General features: G+C 35.1%; 1 protein-coding gene across 1 annotated transcript in view; it reads right to left on the bottom strand.

The window, feature by feature from the left end:
- EXOC1 (exocyst complex component 1) overlaps nucleotides 1-23522 on the bottom strand; it is a 57840-nt gene that overhangs the window by 23294 nt on the left and 11024 nt on the right. Inside the window, 10 exon segments of the mRNA XM_032632558.1 lie at nucleotides 1069-1086; nucleotides 1089-1133; nucleotides 1136-1172; nucleotides 5911-6060; nucleotides 13461-13570; nucleotides 14399-14531; nucleotides 14741-14968; nucleotides 16835-17022; nucleotides 21447-21530; nucleotides 21533-21605. Of these exon segments, the coding sequence (XP_032488449.1) occupies nucleotides 1069-1086; nucleotides 1089-1133; nucleotides 1136-1172; nucleotides 5911-6060; nucleotides 13461-13570; nucleotides 14399-14531; nucleotides 14741-14968; nucleotides 16835-17022; nucleotides 21447-21530; nucleotides 21533-21605 (1066 nt within the window).

Raw genomic sequence — 23522 nt, 5'->3', positions numbered from 1 at the left:
CTAAAGAAAAGAATGGAAAGATGAGCTATCAATTTCAATCCTATCTCCTGATTACGGAAGTTGCTTAGGGCATAGGCTCCTTTCAACAAGCAAATGCTAAACTCATGGTTCTAAAGGGGAGCTATGCAGACACACTGAGTACACACTGTAGCCATTTAAGGCCAGGTTTTGACTTGAGTAGGCACAGAACTCCATCCAAAAGGAAGTCCAGAGATGGGTACATGCAAGAGCAGAATGTGGGCCTCGGCAAATCACTTCCTCGCAACTTGATACTTTCACTGGTTATCCTTTTAAATCATATTTTTTGATTGTTTTAACATATTTAGAAGCAACAAAAACCAACTTGTTTCAAAAATATCTCTTTGGAAAAATAAGGTATAATTACAGGAGAAATTTTGGTGACATTTTTATAGCCCCTTGGCAGGGGAAAAAACACTTAAAACCTTCTTTTTGATTCAAATAGCCAGTGAGAAGTAAGAAGCCAGGAATCACTTTCACTTCCCTGTGGGAGAGCAATGACTTAAGAGATCACAGACTTGCCTCCAACTGTTATGAAAGGTCTTTTAGGAAATCAGAAACTGAAACTTTCAATATGTTGTCTCTTAGTTTAGTTCTTTTCTCTACCAGACTGCACTTCGTTTTCTGGTCAACTGCTTCTCCTATGAATATACACAGTTATCCCTTGGTTACTGTGCAGGATTGGTTCCAGCACCCGTCGTGGATATCAAAATCCATGGATGCTCAAGTCCCATAGGTGGTCCTCCATATCTATGGGTTGCACAGCTGCGGATATGAGGCTAATTGTACTTTTAAACATAGCATGAATACACAATTGCTGTCAGATTCACATACTGCAGAATTTTAATTAGTAAAAAAACGTATTTACAGACATAATATTTTTTCTATGAAATACCTATATATTAAACCAATGCATTAGATTACTCTTTCATTAATTCTACTGTATCTCCTTCCACCTTGCCTAAAAAGTCTCAGAATTATTTGTCATAAATAAAAATAAAACCATTTTTAATAGAATAGAAAACAAGGGACTGAGGTGCCTAAGCTTACCAAACTTCTTGCTTTCTTAGTTGTGCCAGTCATCTTGATCTTTGCAACTTCAAAGAAATCTTTAATTCTCTCTCATAGAGTCGTGATAAATAATCCATGTAATTCTTAAAAAGAAAAGTAAGACGTACTTCTTATTAATAAAACAAACATAACAATTTCATTTTCCACCCCCCTCCACCAAGTCCTTTGTGCTTATTCTGAATTTTGTGGTCTTAAAATTTTTTTTTGAATTTATTTTATTTTTTTTAATACACCAAGTTCTTAGTAATACGTATTAGTGTATATATGTCAATCCTGATCTCCCAATTCATCAACCCCCCACCGCATCCCGGCTTTCCCCACTTGGTGTCCCTACGTTTTTTTCTCTACATGTGCTCTTAAAATTTTGATGCATTTCATAGGATATAAAAGAAGGCTATTTTCTGTCCTTAAAAAAGTTAAACACATAACATTAAGAATTTACAAAAATATGAAGTTGAACATAACCACACTTACATTTTCATTTTACGTATTACCTTTCACATACTTAAATATAATTGCAATCATACTGTATAGGGTATTTGGGTTACAGCAATTATGTTTCTCCAGTCTCACACTCTAATGACTGCACAGTATTACGCTTTGTTGATGTGCCACAATTTAGTAAACCAATCCTCCTAACACAGGTCACTTAAGTGGTTTCAATGTTTTGCTATGATAGACAATGTTACAATAAGTTTTTCATCTCTAATGAATTGTTTCCTTGGAATCATTTCCTAAGGGTGGAATTACAGTGCCAAAGAATAAGGGAATCTTTATACTCTCCTCCATACTGCCATGTTGCTTTAAAAACAATTATACCAATAGACAGTGTCAATGGCAATGAAGGAGTACACTGAGTTTTACCATACCTTGCCAGCATGGGGTATTACATTACCCCCAAATAGGTTACTTTCAACAAGAATTTAATTAATACATCTTACAGTTTTCATAATTAAATAATTTATTTTTTAAAAAGCAAATTTAATTTATTCTAGTTCAAATAAAAAAATTATTATTTAACATGAAAACTCATTTCTTCACCATATTTGCTTATCATCACATAAAAACATCTCCCTTACAAAAGATTCTTCAACAGTGGGAGACCATGTATTTTTCCAAGTCCTAAGTTAAATGCCATATGTAGAGTTTCACTAAATTTAAATAAATCTACAGCAGAAAAACTGTTGTACCTAGCTATTCTTTAAATTTATTATGGAATCTACGCTTCAACTTCCTTTATTATTTCAAATTAACATACCCAGTTTTAGAGCAGGTTTACTTGCTTTAAACATCAGATGCACCTTTCAAAAGTATACATTATTTAAATATTTGTATACTGATTCATAGTCCACCACTGATTTTTTTTAGATATTTTATAGATATATCCTTAATAAAACAATTTTGGATAAAACATAATATAGATCCTGCTTTTGTCTATCTGTAGGCCATATACATTCTCACAGTCTCTGTAAGAAAATTAGTCAAACAGGAAATTCTTTCCTGTGATCTTTGTGTAACTTTAAACGGAAATATAAATTAAAATATACCCTAAAATTATTCCTATTTCATTGGGCTGTTTCACATTTTCAGCATCTCATTTTTTCAAGTTTAAATTCTCATAAAAATATTGATCACTGCAAATAATTGTAAAGGACTGACAAATGGGAAATTAGCTTCTTACAATTCATAAAATCTTCATTAGTGGTTTCTACTCAAATCACTCAATATTACAGACTGCATTCCAATACCCCAATTGTTTAAAGAGCAAATTATGACCCAAGCAATTTAAACAGTTTCAAAACAGCTATTTTGTATTTTGAAAACAGTGATTTGAGCAGACTACTGAAAATCATCTTCGTTTTCAATGCAATTCAATGACTGAATAGCTTCCCCCAGGTCCTCAACAGAATTCACTGGTGGGAAAGGCCACAGACAGTGTGACTCTCAGTTCATTCATTTACCAAATTCTGACAGATATCTCTCACTGTGAGTACGTATTCTTCTTAGCACCTTGTATACAGCACCTTGCTTAAAATTTAACTATTATGAGTATAAATACTGTTATTTCAGGTAGTGTTTTCAACTTTATTTTGTGCTGACTGTAGAGCCTTACAGATAACTCCGTGTTTTACTTTCTCTTTACACAAAAAGAAAATTCCACAAATGTAAAACTCAGGTTAAGGAGAAGATGTCTGAGCAATCTTCAAGACTGACTGCCAACCTCAGGGGGCTAATTAGGAGAGGAAAGCTCATTTCCTACCTAAGCATGGATGGACCATCTCCATTATGAATTGCCCTACATGCATAACCCAGAGCCACCATTGGCGAGGAAGGACTCTGACAGCAGAGCTCATTACATGACCACGGCACCTCTATTTTCCTTAAGCTCTAATTATGTATACCAAAAATCAGGGCTTTGTTTAGATTCAGCCATAAGTAGAGTTGGGCAGGGTCTAGTGATTCTTATCCCTCAAGAATTTAAAACAGGTATTTCCTGGTCCTGCCAGAAAGTGTGAGCTGTGTACACCCAACCAAGTGCAAATAGTACCTGGATTTAATTATTTCTTACTAAGAAACACTGGTTTAGTCTGTTTCCTTCTTTCATTCCTTTCTTCCTTCTTTCTTTTTAATAAAATCCTGTTTAGGAAAACACTTCAGCTTACCAAATTAGATTATGAGGCATAAAATACATGGTCTGTCAAAAGTTCAGAACACAGGATCAAGTAATATTCCTAGGAAATAAGTCAATTTCATTTAAAAAATCATATTAATATTGTCAGTTAAATATTCTGTGAGCAGAAAATGATTCCATAATTCAGTGCTAGATTGGCTATCGTCATGTTTCTTCACTTTAAATTACATTATGAATACATATATATAAAGATAGGGCAATAATACTCACTGAGAACACAATTAGGCAAAAAAAGCTTACTGAGTATTTTACTCATTTGAATACTCACTAGGGGACAAAAGCACTTGTTGGCACCAAACTCTTAAGGAGATGTAACCATGTTTAATTATCCAAAATATTAATCCTCTTACAACTTCAAAAGGCAAAGATTCCAGTAATGCAAATATTTTTCTTTAAGCTATCTACATATCAGAATTCTGCTGAATCAAAACAAAACAAAACAACACGCAACAGTAGAGTACTGAACCCATGGGTTCCTGCTACGATGGCCATGTATCTAAGTCAGATCGTGTCATTCCACTACTCAAGCCCACCAACACCACTCCCCCATCTCCCTCAAAGTAAAAGCCAATCCTTACAATGGTGCACAGTCTCTTCCAGATCTGCCCTGCCACACCCACCTACCTCTCCCCACCTGCCCTTCTAATCCTGAACCTGGCTCGCTGTGCTCCAACTACACTGGCCTCCTCGGCTCCTCAAGTGCTCCAGGCTGCTCTTGCCCTGGGGCACTTGCACTGTGCTGGGAAAGCTTTCCCTAGGAACTCCTGCTGCTCACCCCTCCTTGTTTTTAAAATCTGTGCTCAAATGTTGCCTTCTCATGACACCTTCTGTGACCATCCTTTTTGAAACTGCAAACCTTTCTGACATCCTGGCATTCCTGTTTATTTTCTCTAGAGTCCTCAGCAGTACCTTCCAACAGGCTATACAACTGACCTTTGTGTCAGTCCTTCTCCACCGGCATATGCACTGTGAACAGGCAAGTGTTCACCTACTTCCTTCAGCGCTGGCATCTCTAGAGCTTACCACAGTGTTAGCACATAACAGGTGCTCAATTCATTTGCTTAATGAATATATGAATGACTCTTATCTTGTCCACTTGCTGATATTTAGTCAGTGGTATATACCACTGTTCTTCTAATCTCCAAGTCTAGCAAGTTTGGCATCATCCTGTCCGTCCCTTGTCTTTGGTTTTCTCTCTTTCGGTTTATATTCTCTATTCCTATTATCATCTTTCTGGTTCAAGATTTCATTTCATTTCAGTTATTACATTAAGTTCTAAATTAGTTTCCCCCATCTAGGCTTTTCCCATGTGTGAAGAATGCTGTTAGGTCTCAAGGCTCAGATTCTTTAACCTAACTTCTCACTCTTCCAGAATACAGAATTTCTGCTTTAATCAGGCTTGCCTTCTTATAGTCCTGGGAAAAGGGCATATTTTCCCACTTTTGTCTGCACATCTTGCTCCTCATCCCTGGAATGCCCTTCCTCTTATTTCTGGCTAATTTAATTCCACTCATTACTTAAAAGTCAATTCAAGTCCAATGTTTTCCATTAAGTTTTCCCCCGTGGCTTCCGTTCATGGATTTCCCTTCTCTAAACTGCCACATATTTAAACTCATTTCCAGTTTAGCACTTAATTTTTTGCTGATTGTTTTAATTATAATTGCTCTTCCCAGTTGTCCCACAACCAGGAATAGAAATACCATGTTTCTGTGTGCCTAGAAGAGTGGAATGTTTGCTTAATAAAGAGGCACACTGCACTTGCTTAAAAGAACAGATTATAGATTCTTAGAGGGCAAATGTCTCACAGCATCTTCATACTCCCTAGTTTCTATATTGTATATAAAGAAATTCAGGAAATAATTATAGCATTTAACTAAACTGAATGATGCTTCAGGCTACAGTATGGCCTAAAACTACATTATATTGGAAGTTCAAAATCTAGCTCTTCTCCACCCAAGTAAATAAAATAAATGTTCTCCCTGGCTAATGAGCACTTAGAAATTCAATTATTTCCTACTTTGCCAAGAATATACAATAGTATTTCAAATGTCACCTGGGGAACTGAACACATGGCCTCTTGATTCTAAAAGATTATGCTCTATACTCAGTAATTGGCATCAAATCCATACCTTTGTTAGTCCCTCATATTTTCCATAATCGGTACTCTTTAGCCACTCCATCAGCTTGGCATATCGGAGCAAGTCTCTATGAAATGGATGATGATTAGGTAAAGTCAGTTCAACAGAGTGCTGAGCAAGAGTTGAACTCTGATCATGGCCCTAGAATGAGTAAGTAAGTAAATAAATATCATAGACAGTATAAAGAAACATTGTTGTAACTAAAAATTCTAAACAGTGATCAAATATGGCCAAGCAAAACCAACAGCACATAGAAAAATAAGAACTGAGTACTTACTTGGCTTCTTTTATCATCCTGTGTATGTGAACTGAACACCACCACCATTAACAGTCATAAACACACAAGAGTGGTTCTCTGATAAATCAACTATTTGTTTTATCTTCTAAAGGAGTTGAGAATGAATGTTTTAATCAAGCCTGCCTGTCCCATATCATTTTACAATTTACTAAGCAAATAAATATCATGATACAAACAGTATTAAGAAACACAGCAAATAAGGAAGTCATTCAAACAAACTGTCTACATCTATGGTATTTCCATGGAGTCTACAATATTTAAAGCAACAAATGAAAATATATAGGATATAGGATTTCGGAACTAGGAAGGACTACAGATGACTATAACCTGGGCTTTCCAGGATAACCCCTAATCATAATGTAATTTTAATTTTCCCAATGATCTGTTAAGCAAATAAATATATGATTTTGTTTTTCATCCTTGACATGACTTATATAAATTAATAAGTTTTCAAACAGCCTGAGACAGATAATGCTTTCTGACTTTTGTTTTAGAGTATATGGAAACTAGTAGATCATCTGATCCAACAGAAAAATTGAAGAACAAATTGAAACTCAAAGAGTTAAGTGATTTTGCACAGGTCACACAGGAGGAAAGCTAGAAATCTGAACCTTAGTCATCTGAGTCTTCTGTTTTCTTTTAAAAACATATCAAACAAAATCATTTTAACCAGACTCAAAAATTGCCAAAGGTCAATACAAATATTACATTACAGAAATGTTTTCTAATGGCCACATCAGAAGGATGACTGGGATTCCATTAAATCACAGAATATTAGACACTAAGCATAAGTAGATATTATAGGTATTAAGTCTGCTAAGGTCTCCAAATTGTCTTAACTAGTTACACTGACTAAAAGCAAAAGAACATTTGACAAAACTGTTTATAGCTTATAAATGTTTTTCAAACATTGTCTTTATTAATAACAATATTAGATATCTTTTCATTATCCCAATCTTCCTCATTAATTTTTCTCAATGACTTAAGACTCAAAAATCATTGTTTATGTTCTTCTACAACTGTGTACTCAGACCATTACATGTTAAGTTATATTATTTAATTTAATATCAGGAAAGCTCTTCAATTAAAAACCTTCACTTCTGCAAAATGGAAGAGTTAACATTTATAGAGGATTTTACAGTTTACAAAGATCTTTCACATATATTACTATTCAAAGCTTTCTTTTGCAACAGCATTTTAAAGATCACCATCATTTGAAAATTCACTGATATAAAGAACATCATTACCTTCAAACTATTACTATTAAGAATAGATTAAATGTTATTAGTGTTAACAGAAAGATTTTAGAGAAAATGGTTCCAAAATACCTATAGGAAACAGGAAAATCAAATACTTAAATTGTTTAGTTCAATCAATAATATAGAGGGACTTCCCCCGTGGTCCAGTGGTAAAGAATCCACCTTCCAATGCAGGGGACAGGGGTTCAGTCCCTGGTAGGGAAACTAAGATCCCACACGCCGCTGGGCAACTAAGCCAGTGTGCCGCAACTACTGAGCTTGTCCGCCTCAACAAGAGAGCCCATGTGCCACAAACTACAGAGCCTGCACGCCACAACTACAGAGCCCATGTGCGCTGGAGCCCGTGAGCCATAACTAGAGAGAGAAAACCCACAGGCCACAACTACAGAGAAGCCTGCGTGCCACAATGAAGAGCCCGTATGCCTCAACAAAGACCTCACGTGCCACAACTAAGACCCGACGCGGCCAAAAAAATAAAGAAAATAAATTAAAAAAAAAATAGAAAACGATCACATCTAGAACTCAAATGTGCTAAGAATTTTATTCTTTATATATTTTTAAAATTAAGACATCGTTTAAAGTTTCTTATTATAAATAAGTAAATTAGTAACAATAACAATACCATGCTAGGTTCTTTATATATATAAATTCTAATCCTTATAATAACTCTGCAGACTACTTTTCTCCTCATTTAAAAAACAGCAAAACCCTATTATTAACATACTTTTAAAATAATATACTAGATTTTTTCCAAATTAAGCTAAAACAAATACGTTTTCTAGGAACTTAGTGAATTATAAATTTTCATTAGTGTGTATGTATATATAATATATATTATACTATAACAATATGTATTATTATAATATATATTAATATAATATGTAATGTATATATATATATATACATATACTTAGAATTTATAATAAAATTAGCTAATTTTGAACACTTTACTAAAACCAAGCACTGTTCTAAGTGCTGACCATATAACAACACATTAATCCTCATACCAACCCTATGAAGTAGGTATTTTTTTTTTTTGAAGTAGGTATTTTTATTACCCCCATTCATTTGATAGGGCAACTAAGATGGCACAAAGAGGTTCACTTGCCCAAGGTCACCCAGGCAGCAGAATCAGGATTTGGAATCCAGGAAACTTGGCTCCAGCATCCATACTCTTAACCACTTTGCTTTACTGACCTTCTAACAGAAATGACACATTCATGTTAAATACTGAGCAAATTTTCAAGATTTGGGAACTCCTTCTATGTTATGGCATGTGTATTTTTATTTTCTTAAAGGAAAAAGAAAATATGAGCAAAGTTTCAACAAACATGATAACCGATCTTAAGTAATCACAGTCCTTTCTAAGTTTTTAACCACATCAACCTATGTTTAGAAGATTGTGAAATGTGCTTAAGGAAATAATTTTTGTGGCATGAACTGAATATTGTTGGTTTATTACACAGGTTTTATTTTGCTATATGATGTTTCTGTAAATATATGTTGAAAGAAAAATTTCCAAATTTAAGCATATAGCAAAACCTCCCACAACTTCAGTTTTTTCCTGGCTGTACTTTTAGCTCAGTGCATAATTGGTCTTATCATGTTGCTAAAAGTGGAGCACAGAATCATGAGGTCTCTGTAGAAACAAAGGGGGAAAAGGGGCACAGAGTTATCCTTTCAAGACAAATCTTTCAAAAAACCAAAAAATTTTTTACAATGACATATCCCTTCTGCAAATATTTCCTCAATTTTATTAGCCTTAATTTGATTGCCTGCTTCCAATATCAGAATCCTAATTAGTGTAACTGGTCTGATTCCCCCAGATGAATATATTTCTAGATACATGAATCCCTAGTAAATGTGTAAGTTATGGGTAAGAGTCTATCATTTCAATGGAATCTGAGTATGTAAAAAGATCTAAAAGAGCCCAAAAATCTGCCAATTGTTAAAAATATTACTCTTATATTACAGTAAGAAGTGAATATTAAAAACACATTTCAAGTTTCATTAAAATATAGCTATGTGGACGTATTACTGTGAAAGTTGCGTCACAGAGACTGTGCTCTGAATCAGTGATTCCCAAATATGAAGATGTTCTCACTGGCCCGCAGCAATAAGAAAACAAGAAAAGGATGGGAGCCAGTTTCTCATAAAGGTAAATGTATTAATTTAGAAAGTCTGAAATTATGTTCTTCCTTTTCTTTTAGTACCAAATGTCATTTTAAAAATAAAACGATAGTGAAAGCAGATGGAGATATTTCTTTTTTAAGGTTTTTACTTGGTAAAATAAATTGGTGACTTGGTCAGTCTCCAAATTTAATTTTATTGATGTGTGAATTTTTAAAAAGACCAGAAATCAGTGCTCTTAAACCGCTGTTATGTTGTGGTCATTAGATTATTTCCACCAGATTCTTCTGTACAGTAGTTATAATATTATACCTATACATTTGCTATAAATTGCATTGCAAGAACTCTGTTCAAGACTTGTCTTAATCTGTGATGCCATATCTGACTATTTAAATCCTCAGTAAACTCACTTTTGATTAAACCTCTTTAGCACTTATACATATGAATATTATGTATATGTGGCTATACAATTAGCAATTTAATATACAAGCGTATCTCATTTTATTGTGCTTTTACTGCGCTTTGCAGAAATTGCATGTTTTACAAATTGAAGGTTTATGGCAACGCTGTGTCAAGCAAGTGTACTGGCGCCATTTTTCTAAGAGCATTTACTCACTCCATGTCTCTGTGTCACATTTTTTTTCTTTTTGCGGTACGCGGGCCTTCACTGTTGTGGCCTCTCTCGTTGCGGAACACAGGCTCCGACGTGCAGGCTCAGCGGCCATGGCTCACGGGCCCAGCCACTCCGCGGCATGTGGGATCTTCCCAGACTGGGGCACGAACCCGTGTCCCCTGCATCAGCAGGCAGACTCTCAACCACTGCACCACTAGGGAAGCCCCTTAAGTCTTATTATTTAAGAAATAACATTTTGTAAGGCCACAGCTGCCATGGATATAGTGATTCCTCTGACAGACCTGGGTAAAGACCACTGAAAACCTGTTGGAAAGGATTCACCACTCTAGATGCCATTAAGAACATTCGTGATTTATGAGAAGAGATCAAAATATCAACATTAACAGGAGTTTTGGAAGAAGCTGATTCCAACCCTCATGAATGACTTTGAGGGGTTCAAGACTTCAGTAGAGGAAGTAACTACAGATGTGGCAGAAATAGCAAGAGAACTAGAATTAGAAGTGGAGCCTGAAGATGTGACTGAATTGCTATAATCTCACTTAATGGATTTTAACGGATGAGGAGTTGCTTCTTATGGCTGAGCAAAGAAAGTGGTTTCATGAGATGGAATCTACTCCTGGTGAAGATGCTGTGAAGACTACTGAAATGACAACAAAGGATTTAGGCTACTACATAAACTTAGTTGATAAAACAGCAGCAGGATTTGAGAGGACTGACTCCAGTTTTGAAAGAAGTTCTACTGTGGTAAAATGCTATCACCAGCATTGCATGCCCCAGAGAAATTGTTTGAGAATGGAAAAGTCAATCATTATAGCAAACTTCATTGTCTTATTTTTTTAAATTGCCATAGCCACCCCACTCTTCAGCAACCACCACCTTGATCCCTCAGTGCCGTCAACATCGAGGAAAGACCCCCCACCAGCAAAAATATTATGACTCATTGAAGGCTCAGATGATGGTTAGCAATTTTTAGAAATAAAGTATTTTTTAAATTAAGGTGTGTACATTTTGTTAGACATAATGCTATTGTACACTTAATAGGCTACAATATAGTGTAAACATAAATTTTACATGCACTGGGAAACAAAAAAATTTGTGTGACTTGCTTTATTGAGATATTCACTTTATTGTGGTGGTCTGGAACTGAACCTTCAATGTCTCCAAGGTACTCTGTACACACACTGCTGTAGAGCTTTAAGTACATTACTTTTAACACCTCCTCACAAGCATCTTGAGGGTGGGAGTCATTTCTTATTCTTATATATGGATGACAGTGAGTACAAAACAGGCATGCAATAAAAATCTGGTGACTGACAAAGAGATAAACCATAATACAGTAATCAAATTTTCCCAGCTAGTGTGTCCCACAACCAGGAATAGAAATACCCATGTTTCCCAACTCTTTTGCTAGGTGACACAATGCATTAAATTTAACACACAGAAAATCTCTTTCCTATACTTGGGACATTGTCCTCCACCTTCTTTAGCACATTCTAGGTTGTTGCAACATTCTGGTTTTCAACATGCATTACTCACATGTAACAATACATATTAGATTTTCAGAACTCGGAAGCATTCACTTTAAACAAAGCCATTAGTTTATAAGGCAAGGAAGCAAAATCATAAACAGTAGCATGTTACAACAAACAATTAAGGGTACAGAAAGGATTATCGTTTACTGACTAGTATTTTCAGTACCATCTACAAGTGTGGCCTGTATCACTGTCAACAGGATTATTTTTAAAAACTAGGGAACTGTGTAGAAATAGATATTATTGAAATAATAGTTTAAGTAAAATGTGCATTAGTATTTCCTACGTGATTTCTAGGTTTACTTTTTTCTTGATGCTTTTCACGTCAAGTAAAATGTTAAGAGAGTCTTCCCCAATTTCCCCCTTGCATGCTTAGTTAGATGGTCTTCCTTTATGCTCCCACAGTACCACTATCTTAACATATACCCCCCCCCCAGTCCATCAGTCTATTATATCTCCCTTCTCTAGACTGTGAGTGACCTGAGGGCAGAATCAGCCTCTCATCTATTCCACGTGAATGTCTGGTATGCATCTCTAATCACTTGGCAAATGATTTCTAAATATATGAAGGAGAAAGTGAGTGACTAATAGAATGACAGGAAGAAAGGCAAGCAGACTGAGATTAAATGCTTTTTTGGCCTAAATAAACTTTTTGTTATGGGACATTAAAAAACTGCTATAAATATGGTTAACAGGTAGCTTAAATCAGTAAATTATAATCTATAAAGATTCTGCGGCTGTTAAGTTTAGTAAACTTTACAGAAAAAAGAAAAGAATCAACGAAGCTGGAGCCAAAGTTGATGTACTCACAGGCACCGAAAGAAAGTAGGACCTGTTATAGAGTTGAAGAAGGGCCTGAGTAAACTAATCAGAAATAAAATATAGTAAATACAATTGTTTTAGAATACTACAAAGTGAAAACAAAATAAGAATCTAGTATTTCAGACAGCATTTCCTGATGAACAGAATTTCCCTCAATTTTTTTTTTGCCCAATAACCCTATTAAAATAAAGGAGATGAAAAATATACGAAACCTAATTTATTAAAATGCCCAGATATTAAAATGCCTTCTATTCAAATCCCTCTAAGGTACCCTTAATAATATTATTAGCATTATTATCATTGCCACAACCTTAATTATAACATCCCTTTCCATATAAAAATGCAAAGGGTTTATATAAGATTAAATCAACTGGAATTTACAACTGACTTAGTCATTTTTCTCATATATGTAAGTACATGAAGCCAATGAAACACTTCAAACATGGAATCAAGTCCTAGTTCTCAGTATTCAAAATACTGAAAAATAAAACAAGCCAAACAGTAAACATGTTAACAGGTTTGGACTTATTTTTATAAATAAGAATGTCTAAATGGTATATGCAACATGTAAGCATAGTTATTTAAAACTCAGGGAGTTTTAGCTAAAAGGAACTAGACTGTCTTCCTAAGGAGGCCACTGAGGACCCAAATACATCTACGAGAAAATATGTGCATATTTGTTCGTAGATGTACTTAAAAATATTAAAATCAAAGAAATGTGTGCAGGAATATACTGTGATCCCAATTAAACACACTAGAATTTTTTCTGGGAATTTAATTTTAAGCTAATATATATTAATTTTAAGTTAATATATATATAAACAGGTTACAGGAACATGCCAGTATTAATAATAAAATAAAATTACCTGTTGAACAAAAACATTGTTGAGGTGACTGGCTAGTCTCCGGGCAAAATGCTCTCGCAAATCACTGAAACGCTGCTGTTGCTGTTTGACTGCCAGAAGCATGTCATGGCCTGAAATCATAACATTTTTTGACTTATTTAATGCGTAAAAAGAGTTCCTCAATGTTTAATGAATACCTTTATAACAGTATCCATATTTCAGTTTTGAAGAACCCAAAGTTTTACTGGTTTATTCGTATGCTTTGTAAAAGAAAGGTAAAGGGAAAAAAAGTATAGCACAGTGTGGTCCTGCCTCAGCATCATCTGGGAACTGTTAGAAATATGGATTCCAAGGTCTCAGCCCAGACCTACTGATTCTGGAGGTGGCACCTGGCAATCTGTATTTTCGTAAGCCTTCTAGGTCAGTGGTCCCCAACCTTTTTGGCACCAGGGACCAGTTTCGTGGAAGACAATTTCTCCACAGATGGTGGTGGCGGGGATGGTTCAGGCGGAATGCGAGCGATGGGGAGCGGCAGATGAAGCTTCGCTCACTCGTCCGCCACTCACCTCCTGCTGCGCGGCCCAGTTCCTAACAGGCCGCGGCCCAGTACCAGTCGCAGCCCCAGGGGTTGGGGACCCCTGCTCTAGGTGATTCTAATGCAAACTCAAGTTTTGGAACTGCTGGCATAGCAAAACCTTATGTCATCTACTTTGTGCTAGGTTCTATGGACAGTACTGAAGAAAAATCCTGGTGTTAACCAGTCATTGATGGTCAATCAGAAGGAACTGAAATGAAAAATTTCTTAGTGCTAATATGAATTATGTTTGATAATAAGTGAAACTTGTTTTAATAGCTAAGAATGTAACCCTAAACCACTTGCCCCATGCACTTCTTGTCAAAAGCTTTATACTAAGTCACAGGCTTAGTCTCAGGTTCTTGGGCAGATTTTGTTGTCATACCTGGTCGAAGAGCCACATTCATGCACTGCAGAAGGGCATCCGCGGCGTTGGTACAGGCCTCGATGCCCCTGGAGGAAGCAAGATCTCCTTCCTGAAGGGCCTTTATATGACCTTTGGCCAAGTCCATGTGGTTCTGGAATATATATAAATACACCGTTTGTACATGTACTCTTCAGGAAATTTACAGGTAAGATGCTTACTCAATCCTATTACTAGGTCTTTGGAATTTCAGTATTTTTAAATCTTGCTCTCCTAAGGAAATTAGAAAATGTTTACAAATGGGCTTTACATATTATCATTAGATTTTTTAAATTGTTGTTGGTAATTTATAATCATGCTTACCACAAGGAACTCTATCTCTGATAGGAGTTTTACATTATTAGTGTTACTAAGATGAATTAGGTGGTTGCTCTCAGAGATCTGATCCATTTGTTCTTTTACACTTTGGAGCATTTCCTCATAACTGCTCAGTTTCAATTCAATCTGATCCACCTCCTTTAGAGCCTCGTCCAGCAAGTTCATTAGGATGTTTACTTGCTTTTCGGAGGCCATGATTGACTGGATGTTGGCCTACAAAGTTAAAAAGATAAGTAATACTTTGTATTCTTCAAATGTGTAAAAGAGGTATAAAAATGAAATATTGATAAATCTCTTTGACAGCAGAGTAACAAAGGTTGACATACACATTTAAACATCTAATTTATCATTTTGTGTTTACATTCCACTTTTTTACACAGTATTTCAGGAAAGTACACTTTCCCTTATATCAAGGTTAGGGACCATACCTCAGTATTGCATATTTCTGTAGACTGAACAAGTAGGGCTCTGCCCCACAATGTATCATCAGTAATGGTATATTCTCATTTCCATAAGTTAAGTGGCATTACACTATGTCATCTCTGATACTTCTTCCAACTCTATTAGCTATAAAAATTTTCTATACTCTGTAATATTTACATAAAACCCTAAACAAAAGCAGAATCATCTATGTTAATACCTTAGTCAAGAGGGTAGCAGTAGTATGCCAGTCTTTGAAGAATTCATGGAACTAATTTATAACTGTTGTATCATTTCTACTAACAGGATGTGGAAGAGCCTGTTGCCATAAGACAGCTCCTTCTATGGTATTCTTTCTTTTCTCTTTCATTTGCGACTACTTTTTTTTTCGAGGCAAAGCAGTAACAAACCACCATCCCTTTATTAATGTTTTCTAAACGATTCTGACTATTGATTCTGAATTGCCTGAAATATGGAAGCTTTCAAATCCAAAATTAAACTGCAAAGTAATATGATGACTTGCAACACAGATGCAATATTAACTAGAAAAGATAATACAAATCACTAAGCCACATTAAGAAGGCAGATAACACAATATGAGGAAAAAATTTGGACAAGGAATTCAAAGAGTATCATTGTACAGTTGATGCTATAATTTCACATGTGTTATTTTATACACTATTCATAATAACTCAATTGTAGGTGCAGCCCAACTGTAAAGGCAGCAGGGCTCAGACTCACTGACATCAAGCAGCAGAGGTGGGCTTGAACTGACCCAGGACAATTTCTACTTTAACATCTTGAAGTCTCTTCTAGGCTTTACTTCCAGAGGGTTTTATAGATTTGTAAGCTTGGACTGTTCGTGTAATCTCTGGGCCTGAGTTCAATCACATAACTTCTGTACCTTTCATGTACCTTAACATTCTTTAAGTCTTTAAATATTTTTTATTCTCTGAGGATTTTTCTTAAATGCATACCTTGTCTAAACAAAACAAAAAACCCCCAAATGTTCCCATTTTAGGCTTTTCTCACAACAGAGGTGCTACCTGCAGCTTTTTACTTTCTAAAAAAAAGTAAATAAATAAAGATGTGCATTTAGATACAAACTTAGAAATTTGCATACAAATGAATAGAGTCTATTCCAAAACATTTCAGCAGGGGAGTCAAACATCCTTTTCCCCTGGCTCTCTGTTTTCACCACACTATCTTGCTCTCTTTGGGTACATGATTCACTTCTTTCAGCCCAATTTCTCTCTTTCTAACCTGTACCTTTTTTTTCTTTCCTTCAAACCACAAAAACGCTATTCTTTTGCATTGAACTATTCTGAGGTATTTCAGAGGCTGAGGAAATCAACCCTCAAGTTGGTTTCAGGCTGGCTACTTTTTACTTCCATCACTTCAAATCAAGAAGCTCCCCAAATCAAGAAGCTCCCCAAATCCAGAACCTCAGCCAACTGGCTTCATTGGCCTATTAGGCATGGTTGTCTTTTGAACAAGAACAGTGAAAGACTGATGGCAGCTGGTAATGCACTTATAGAGAAAGACAGCAATAATCACACTACCCAGGCTTAAGTGCTCAGGCAGTAAAATATGAACATCACCAGTCTCCTCAATTCACTACACACACATCACTAATCATAGATAACAAGAAAGGCTTACCCCATCTAGCACCTGCAGCTCTCTGGACAACCTTTCTGCAAAGGCCTCGGCATTTGAAATTGCATACTCACAGCCTTCCATCATTATCTCAATATCCTGCTCTTCTCTTGCATTTAACTCTTGGTATTCATCCACTGCTTCTTCATCGCCTCCTGTCACACTCTGATTTTCCCCACTTGGAACAGATTCTTAAAGAGGATAAAAATTAAAAATAAAGTAGTAAAAAAAAGTAGGATGGAAAATAGCACTGTACTTATAGGTAAGGTCAGTTATAAGCACAGGTCACATTTAGTGGCTGAAAAATAGGAAAAATGATTCAAAATCTATGAAAAAAAACCCTTATTATTATGAAGAACTGCATGTGTTAACATAATTATTGTAACAAAAGCATGCAGTCTAATTCACTGACTTGTGTTAAAATAGGCTTTAGTCACAGTTTCCCAAAACATAAACTATAAAACAAATACAAAACCAGAAACAAAGCATGTGTGCAAGACTAACCTTTCCCCCTACCTGAAGTGACTGTCGCTCTAACAAAACAATGATTATGAGTTCAGGACACATGAAAAATAATTTGCTTCCCTTTTTTTCCCCAGGTAACATTTTCTTCTGTTATCTTTGTTCTTTTTGTCTTTGTTATGTTTTGTTTTTTTCTCCAAATAACTTTCAATTGAAATTTTAAAAAAGCATCTACAATTCACAATTTATTTTGGGCACTGAAAATATTAACTGAATTTTCCATTTCTATCTTTAAAAATTTTTCACATGTGTTAATAAAATTTCTAAAGATCAGCTAATAGAAACTTTCTCAGTAACTGTATACTGTAGTAAGAAGAGCAACAACTACACGGCTGAGTGAAATTACAAAAATTTAAACTGTTTTCCTGCTTCAAAACAAAACACCATGAGGTCAAATCTGAGATGCTTTCTGGGTAAATGTCTCAGTTCAGTTTTTTGAGAGAATACACTCAGCATGTGGGATTTATATAAATCTTGAGGTTAAGAGAGGTAAAATGAAAAAAATAATTTTTACCCCTAAATAAACCTCAAAACAAAGTCATTGATTTTCATCAACTCATGTGACATGTTAAAATCACAAACACTAGATGTTTGAAATATTCATTATTTTGTATGAAAATGAATATTTGCATTCAGTGTTACGTGACATATGTTCATTTGTCCTAGAACAAAAAACACCTAATTCAAAGTAACAAACGGTTTACTCTTAAGAATGGCAATTAGGCCGATTTAGATAATGTCCCAGAAAAAAAAGGAGGGGGATAAAACTTTTGGTACAGGCAATTACAGATTACAGTATATAAATACAGAGTTCCTTACAGTAGCATCACCGAGCTCCTAGTCCTTTGAAACAGTCACTGTGGAAATGTAAACTGTCATGTGTGACAGCTTCTTAGCCACTAGGGGCAGGGAATACCTAAACCATTCTGTACAGCTCCTTGCATAGTAAATATTTAAAAGTAAACAAATATTTTAAGTGATCATAACTGCTTCAGAAGTATTTTCTCTTCCATAAAACAGCCCTTTGGAAGTCAATAATGAATACTATCATCGATTTTTATTACCATATGGATTTTGTAGTAATATACTTTTCCCTGCACACAATTTCATAAAGTATGCAACCAACAGTACATAACAACGTCAAGTAATAAAAATCTATGGAATAGAATAAGAAGAAAAGGTGTTACGCACCTTCTGTAACTTTAGGCAGTTCTGGAGAGTAAAAAGGTATGAAAAAAGCAGAGGAAAGTAAGCAAAGAATATTAGCTGGCTAGAAACGTACACAGGTTTAAATTTTAAAATACTACCCATATTTCATTCGAACTTCATGCTACTTGAAGCTTAAAAGACAATGTCAAATACAACTACAAACTGGAAATATCCACAAGAAGCTAAATTTCCAGTGTTCATTTTTTTAATTCATTTTCTGACAGTGACTAAAAATACATTTATCTTTCTATTTTCTCTTAGTCGTTTATGAAACAGTACTGCCAAGTCCTTGGAGGAGAAAACTGGGAAACAGATCACTTCCTGGGGATTGCTTATGGGTCAGGTTGTGACTCATGCGTTAGTCTAGTTATTTTCACTCAAGGCCCAAACCTTTACCCAGACACTCTCTCACAATGGATTAGTCATAAAACAATTGTTAGAAAGGACAAGATGGAAGCAGTTTAAAAAAACACACACGATTATCAGTTCAAGCTGGCTTTTAAGGATTCAAGTCAAAGATTTAAAAAAAAAATCTGGCTGCAAGAATGAAAAAGAAAAGGCCAAACAAAAATTTCACTCTACTTCAACTGCTAATAAAGTCCTGTTTTAAGAACCTTATTCTACTAAGAAGCCCCAATTATTAGCATGAAACATTCAATTGTCACCAATAAAAACTACTAAAGCTGCTACTGCTAACATTCCCAATGAACAGTCTTACTTACTTGAACGATTACTTAGCTCTTAAAAGGAGATGTTGATAATTTCTCATTTGTTTTCTAACATAACCCAAAGCTTAGAGACTTTTTTTTAAAAATGGGAGTTAGTGGCCATGATTTTAAGTCCAGTTAAAACATTAAACAAGTTTATGGACATTATAAAGCTACTATATGAACTCTATTAAAACCAAAGCCACAGTTACTAATTTATAGAAAGTGATTTTCAAAATGAGCTCCTTAAGGATCTCAGTATTCTTAAAATTGATCTCAATTAGGTAATATTTATAAAAATAAAAATGTCTACACCTTCATTTAAGGCCCTGAAAAATTAAATGTCTTGTCTTTTTTTAAAGCTAGTCACCTCATTCTCAAAAAACAGCAATACTCTTCTCATTGATTTTGGTAATATTCCTTAATGAGGTAAATACAGGTAGGTATGTACTTGCCCATATTGTTGACTGAAATGAAATATATTGTTTAAAATACATCTTAGGCAATAAGTAACATCTGGAAACACATCATATTCAAAAACAGAACAGAAAGCTTATGAGTCATTCACTGATCAGAATGTTCAACCCTGAAATGGTTAAAAAAAAAAAAAAAGAAAGCTACTCAGAACAAATTAAGCCACTATTCAAAGCATGGAAAATTACCAAAAATTTCTTAAAGGTTATTCCCTCAACACACTCAACCACCAAGACACTGGAGGCTAATGTTGGCGAGACGGCAACCCTGAGGGCTCCGACACAAGGCCAGCCCCACTGCAGGGAGAAGCATGTGGCCTGAGAGATGTGACTTGCCTCTGCCAGTTCCAAGCATCAAGCCTGAAACCAGTAATGGCCTCACTAATTAATAAAGTGATGGACAAGAATACTACATTTAGGGAGAGAAAGATAGATAACCAAACAGCAAAGGAATTAAGTAAAAACAAAATGGAGAAAGGACAGAGGCAAGTGACTAAGTCAAGGAATAGTCTGAAGCATCTGAAATTGCCATTTTATAGGTCAAAATGGTTGAATATTGGCAATTTCAGATGTTTCACTTGACAGAACAGAAGCTTCTATTTTGAAATGCTAATATACAACTTAGGACAAATCTAAGTTTTCTTTCTAATATATAATTTAGAACAAATCTACTTTTTTTTTTTTCTCAATAAAGGGGCAACAACTCTGTCCACCTGCTGTTACTTCAATTGCTTTCTTTGAGATAAAGAATACAACAAAAATTGCATCCCCAAGGCACACAGAACCCATCTTCTCACAATGTGTATGTCTTCATAAAAGATATTTTAAAAGAAAAAAACCTCATTGTATGTTTTCAACAATTAACAGTAGAGTTTTTGTCTTATAACACAAAATAATCCCTAGTAATATTCCTGAAGACATACTGATCTAAAATACCCTAATTAACCTCACATCTTAGGACTTTATCCTGATAATAGAATAATAATTGTTAATATATAATTGAGTTCTTACTATATATCTGGCATTGTTCTCATCATGTTCATATATTAATTTAATCCTTAAAACAATCCTATGGAGTTGATATTATTATTATCTCTGTTTCGGACATATGAGAAACTGAAACATAGAGTAACCCAAGGTCACACAGCTATAGTAAGTGACAAAGCCAGTATTTGAAACCCAGGCAGTCTGACTCCAGAGTTGTTTCTTAACACTACACCTACACTCTACACAAAAGTACAGCTACAAGGATATTCATCTCAGAGCTGTTTAAGATAAGCAAAGATTGGAAAAATTTTTTAAAGTGATTAGTTAAAAAATTATAGTATATCCAATACAATGGAATACTATGGTGCCATTAAAAATAATGTTGGGGTAAGTGTTTAATACATGGAAAATGTTCATGAAACATTATATGAAAAGGCATGTAGGTAGCAACATAAATTTCTTATTTAAAAAAAAGCATTTCAGTATGCATAGAAATGCATAGTTATCTCCAAGGATTAAGTTTATGAGTGATTTTCATTTAATTTAATGAATCAGTTTTCTATAATGAACAGCATCACTTCTGCAATAAGAAAAATTATCTTAAAATTCCTTTACAAAAAAGATAATTCAGAGTTTTAAATACTTTGAGTAATGCCAAATTATATATTCACTTACAGACATACCTGATTTTACATATACATTTTTATTTAACTTTACCTTCACAAAAGCTGTGAGCTAACATTGACAAAATCAATTTCTTCCGGAGATATCGCTGATTCAGTTTCCAAATGCATGAAATAATGCATTCTTTTCAGCAGTGCTGCTGGCAACCCATTTTATATATTTTTTCAAATGTAAATCAAATTCAGGATTTTCCTGAAATAAAAATATACAAAAGATATTGTTTTTTGATCATATTCTCTTTTCATTATTGTAAAATATATATTTCAATAAAACAAAAAGAAGTTGAAGCTGTTGTGGAAAAAAAAAATCACCATTACAAATCTACTAAAAGGGGGACTTCCCTGTGGCACAGTGGTCAAGAATCCGCCTGCCAGTGCAGGGGACACAGGTTCAAGCCCTGGTCCAGGAAGATCCCACATGCTGCACAGCAACTAAGCCCATGCACCACAGCTATTAAGCCTGCGCTCTAGAGCCCGCGAGCCACAACTACTGAGCCCATGTGCCACAACTACTGAAGGTCTCATGCCTAGAGCCCGTGCTCCACAACAAGAGAAGCCACTGCATTGAGAAGCCCATGCACTGCAATGAAGAGTAGCACCCGCTCACTGCAACTAGAGAAAGTGCACGCATAGCAACAAAGACCCAACGCAGCAAAAAAAAAAAAAAAAAAAAAAAAAAATCGACTAAAATGTTTTTTCCCTCACTGAAACTGGTAATGTCAGCACAAGCAAAACTAAGTTATGTCTATATAATGTCAAACCTAAATATCTACACAAAGAGATAGTCTCCAATAACTATAAATAAATCAAAATGAAATTCTACTCAAAATAGATGAGATGGAGAATAGATTAGTGGTTGTCAGGAGTCAGGGATTGTTGAGGGGAGGAAAGAGGATGGGTGTGCTATAAAGAGGTAGCTGAGGGAGCTCTTAAGGTTGTGTAATACTTCTGTATCTTGATTGTAGCAGTGGTTACATGGACCCGCACATAATAAAGTGGCAAGGAATGTGCACACGCACACACACACACAAAATCGACTAAGTGACTTGCAGAGAATGGTTCGGAGAATTCAATTTATAGGACAAAATTTTGTGTACCTCTCAAAAGAAGCTGGATTAAAAACAACATAGTGTTCTGGTAATTTCCTTTCTATGCCCCTTAGGTCTATGAGTGAAAGTATAGGATGTCTAATGGCCTGTGTCTCAGCTTCCTAGTTTATAAGATGGCAATGGTTTCTGGTTTGATGTGGACCTAATAATTTTTCTTTTTAAATGGCCTATGGGGTTTTAGAGTTATACTTTTTCTTTGATAATGTGCTAGTATTCACAGCTGTGAATCTTCTCATTATACATGTGAGAAAAAATACAATCTATACCCTAGTGTGATTTCCAAGAACAAATGAGGTGAAAAGCAAGGGACTGCTCCTGTTTACAATTCTGAAAATACAGAACAATTAAGGTGTCTCAAAAGTAAAAAAATACAGGCCTTTTAAGGTCATTTCAAATGAAAAAGAAGTTCAACTGGTGTGAGAGAACTGCACTATGCTTTCTACATGTCTCTTAAGCCACATTACAGAAATATTTCATGCCTGATATTCTCCCTTGAATTCAGAACTACTTGACTACCGTATAAAATACGAAAACATATGGATGTATACTTTCCTTCACATCCAGGAATTAAAAATAGGCTCAATGTTTTTAATGTTCTATAGAAGGCTAAACATGTGTTCAATTAATTTAAAGTGTTATTTAGGGGAATAAAATGTAATAAAGACCATAAGTAGGCAAGGAAAGTGATATGACTTTCACTGTGAAGATCTGGGATAATTTAGGGATCAAGACTTACCTATGGTACAATCATATTACAGTAGCATGGATGTACTAATGAATTTATAGCTCAATAAGCAGAATTAAAGTGACAAAAGATTAAAAACTTTCACTTACAACGAAAAGGTAATTGCATCATAAGTTGGTGCAGCCACTACGGAAAACAGTATGGAGGTTCCTCAAAGAACTAAAAATAGAGTTGCCATATGATCCAGCAATCCCATTCCTGGGCATATACCTGGACAAAACTATAATTTGAAAAGATAAATGCACCCCAATGTTCA

The sequence above is a fragment of the Phocoena sinus genome, chromosome 5 (assembly GCF_008692025.1).
Source record: "Phocoena sinus isolate mPhoSin1 chromosome 5, mPhoSin1.pri, whole genome shotgun sequence".
Classification (NCBI taxonomy): domain Eukaryota; kingdom Metazoa; phylum Chordata; class Mammalia; order Artiodactyla; family Phocoenidae; genus Phocoena; species Phocoena sinus.
Note: the sequence above shows the minus strand (reverse complement) of the source record. Positions and strands in the feature narration are given on the sequence as shown.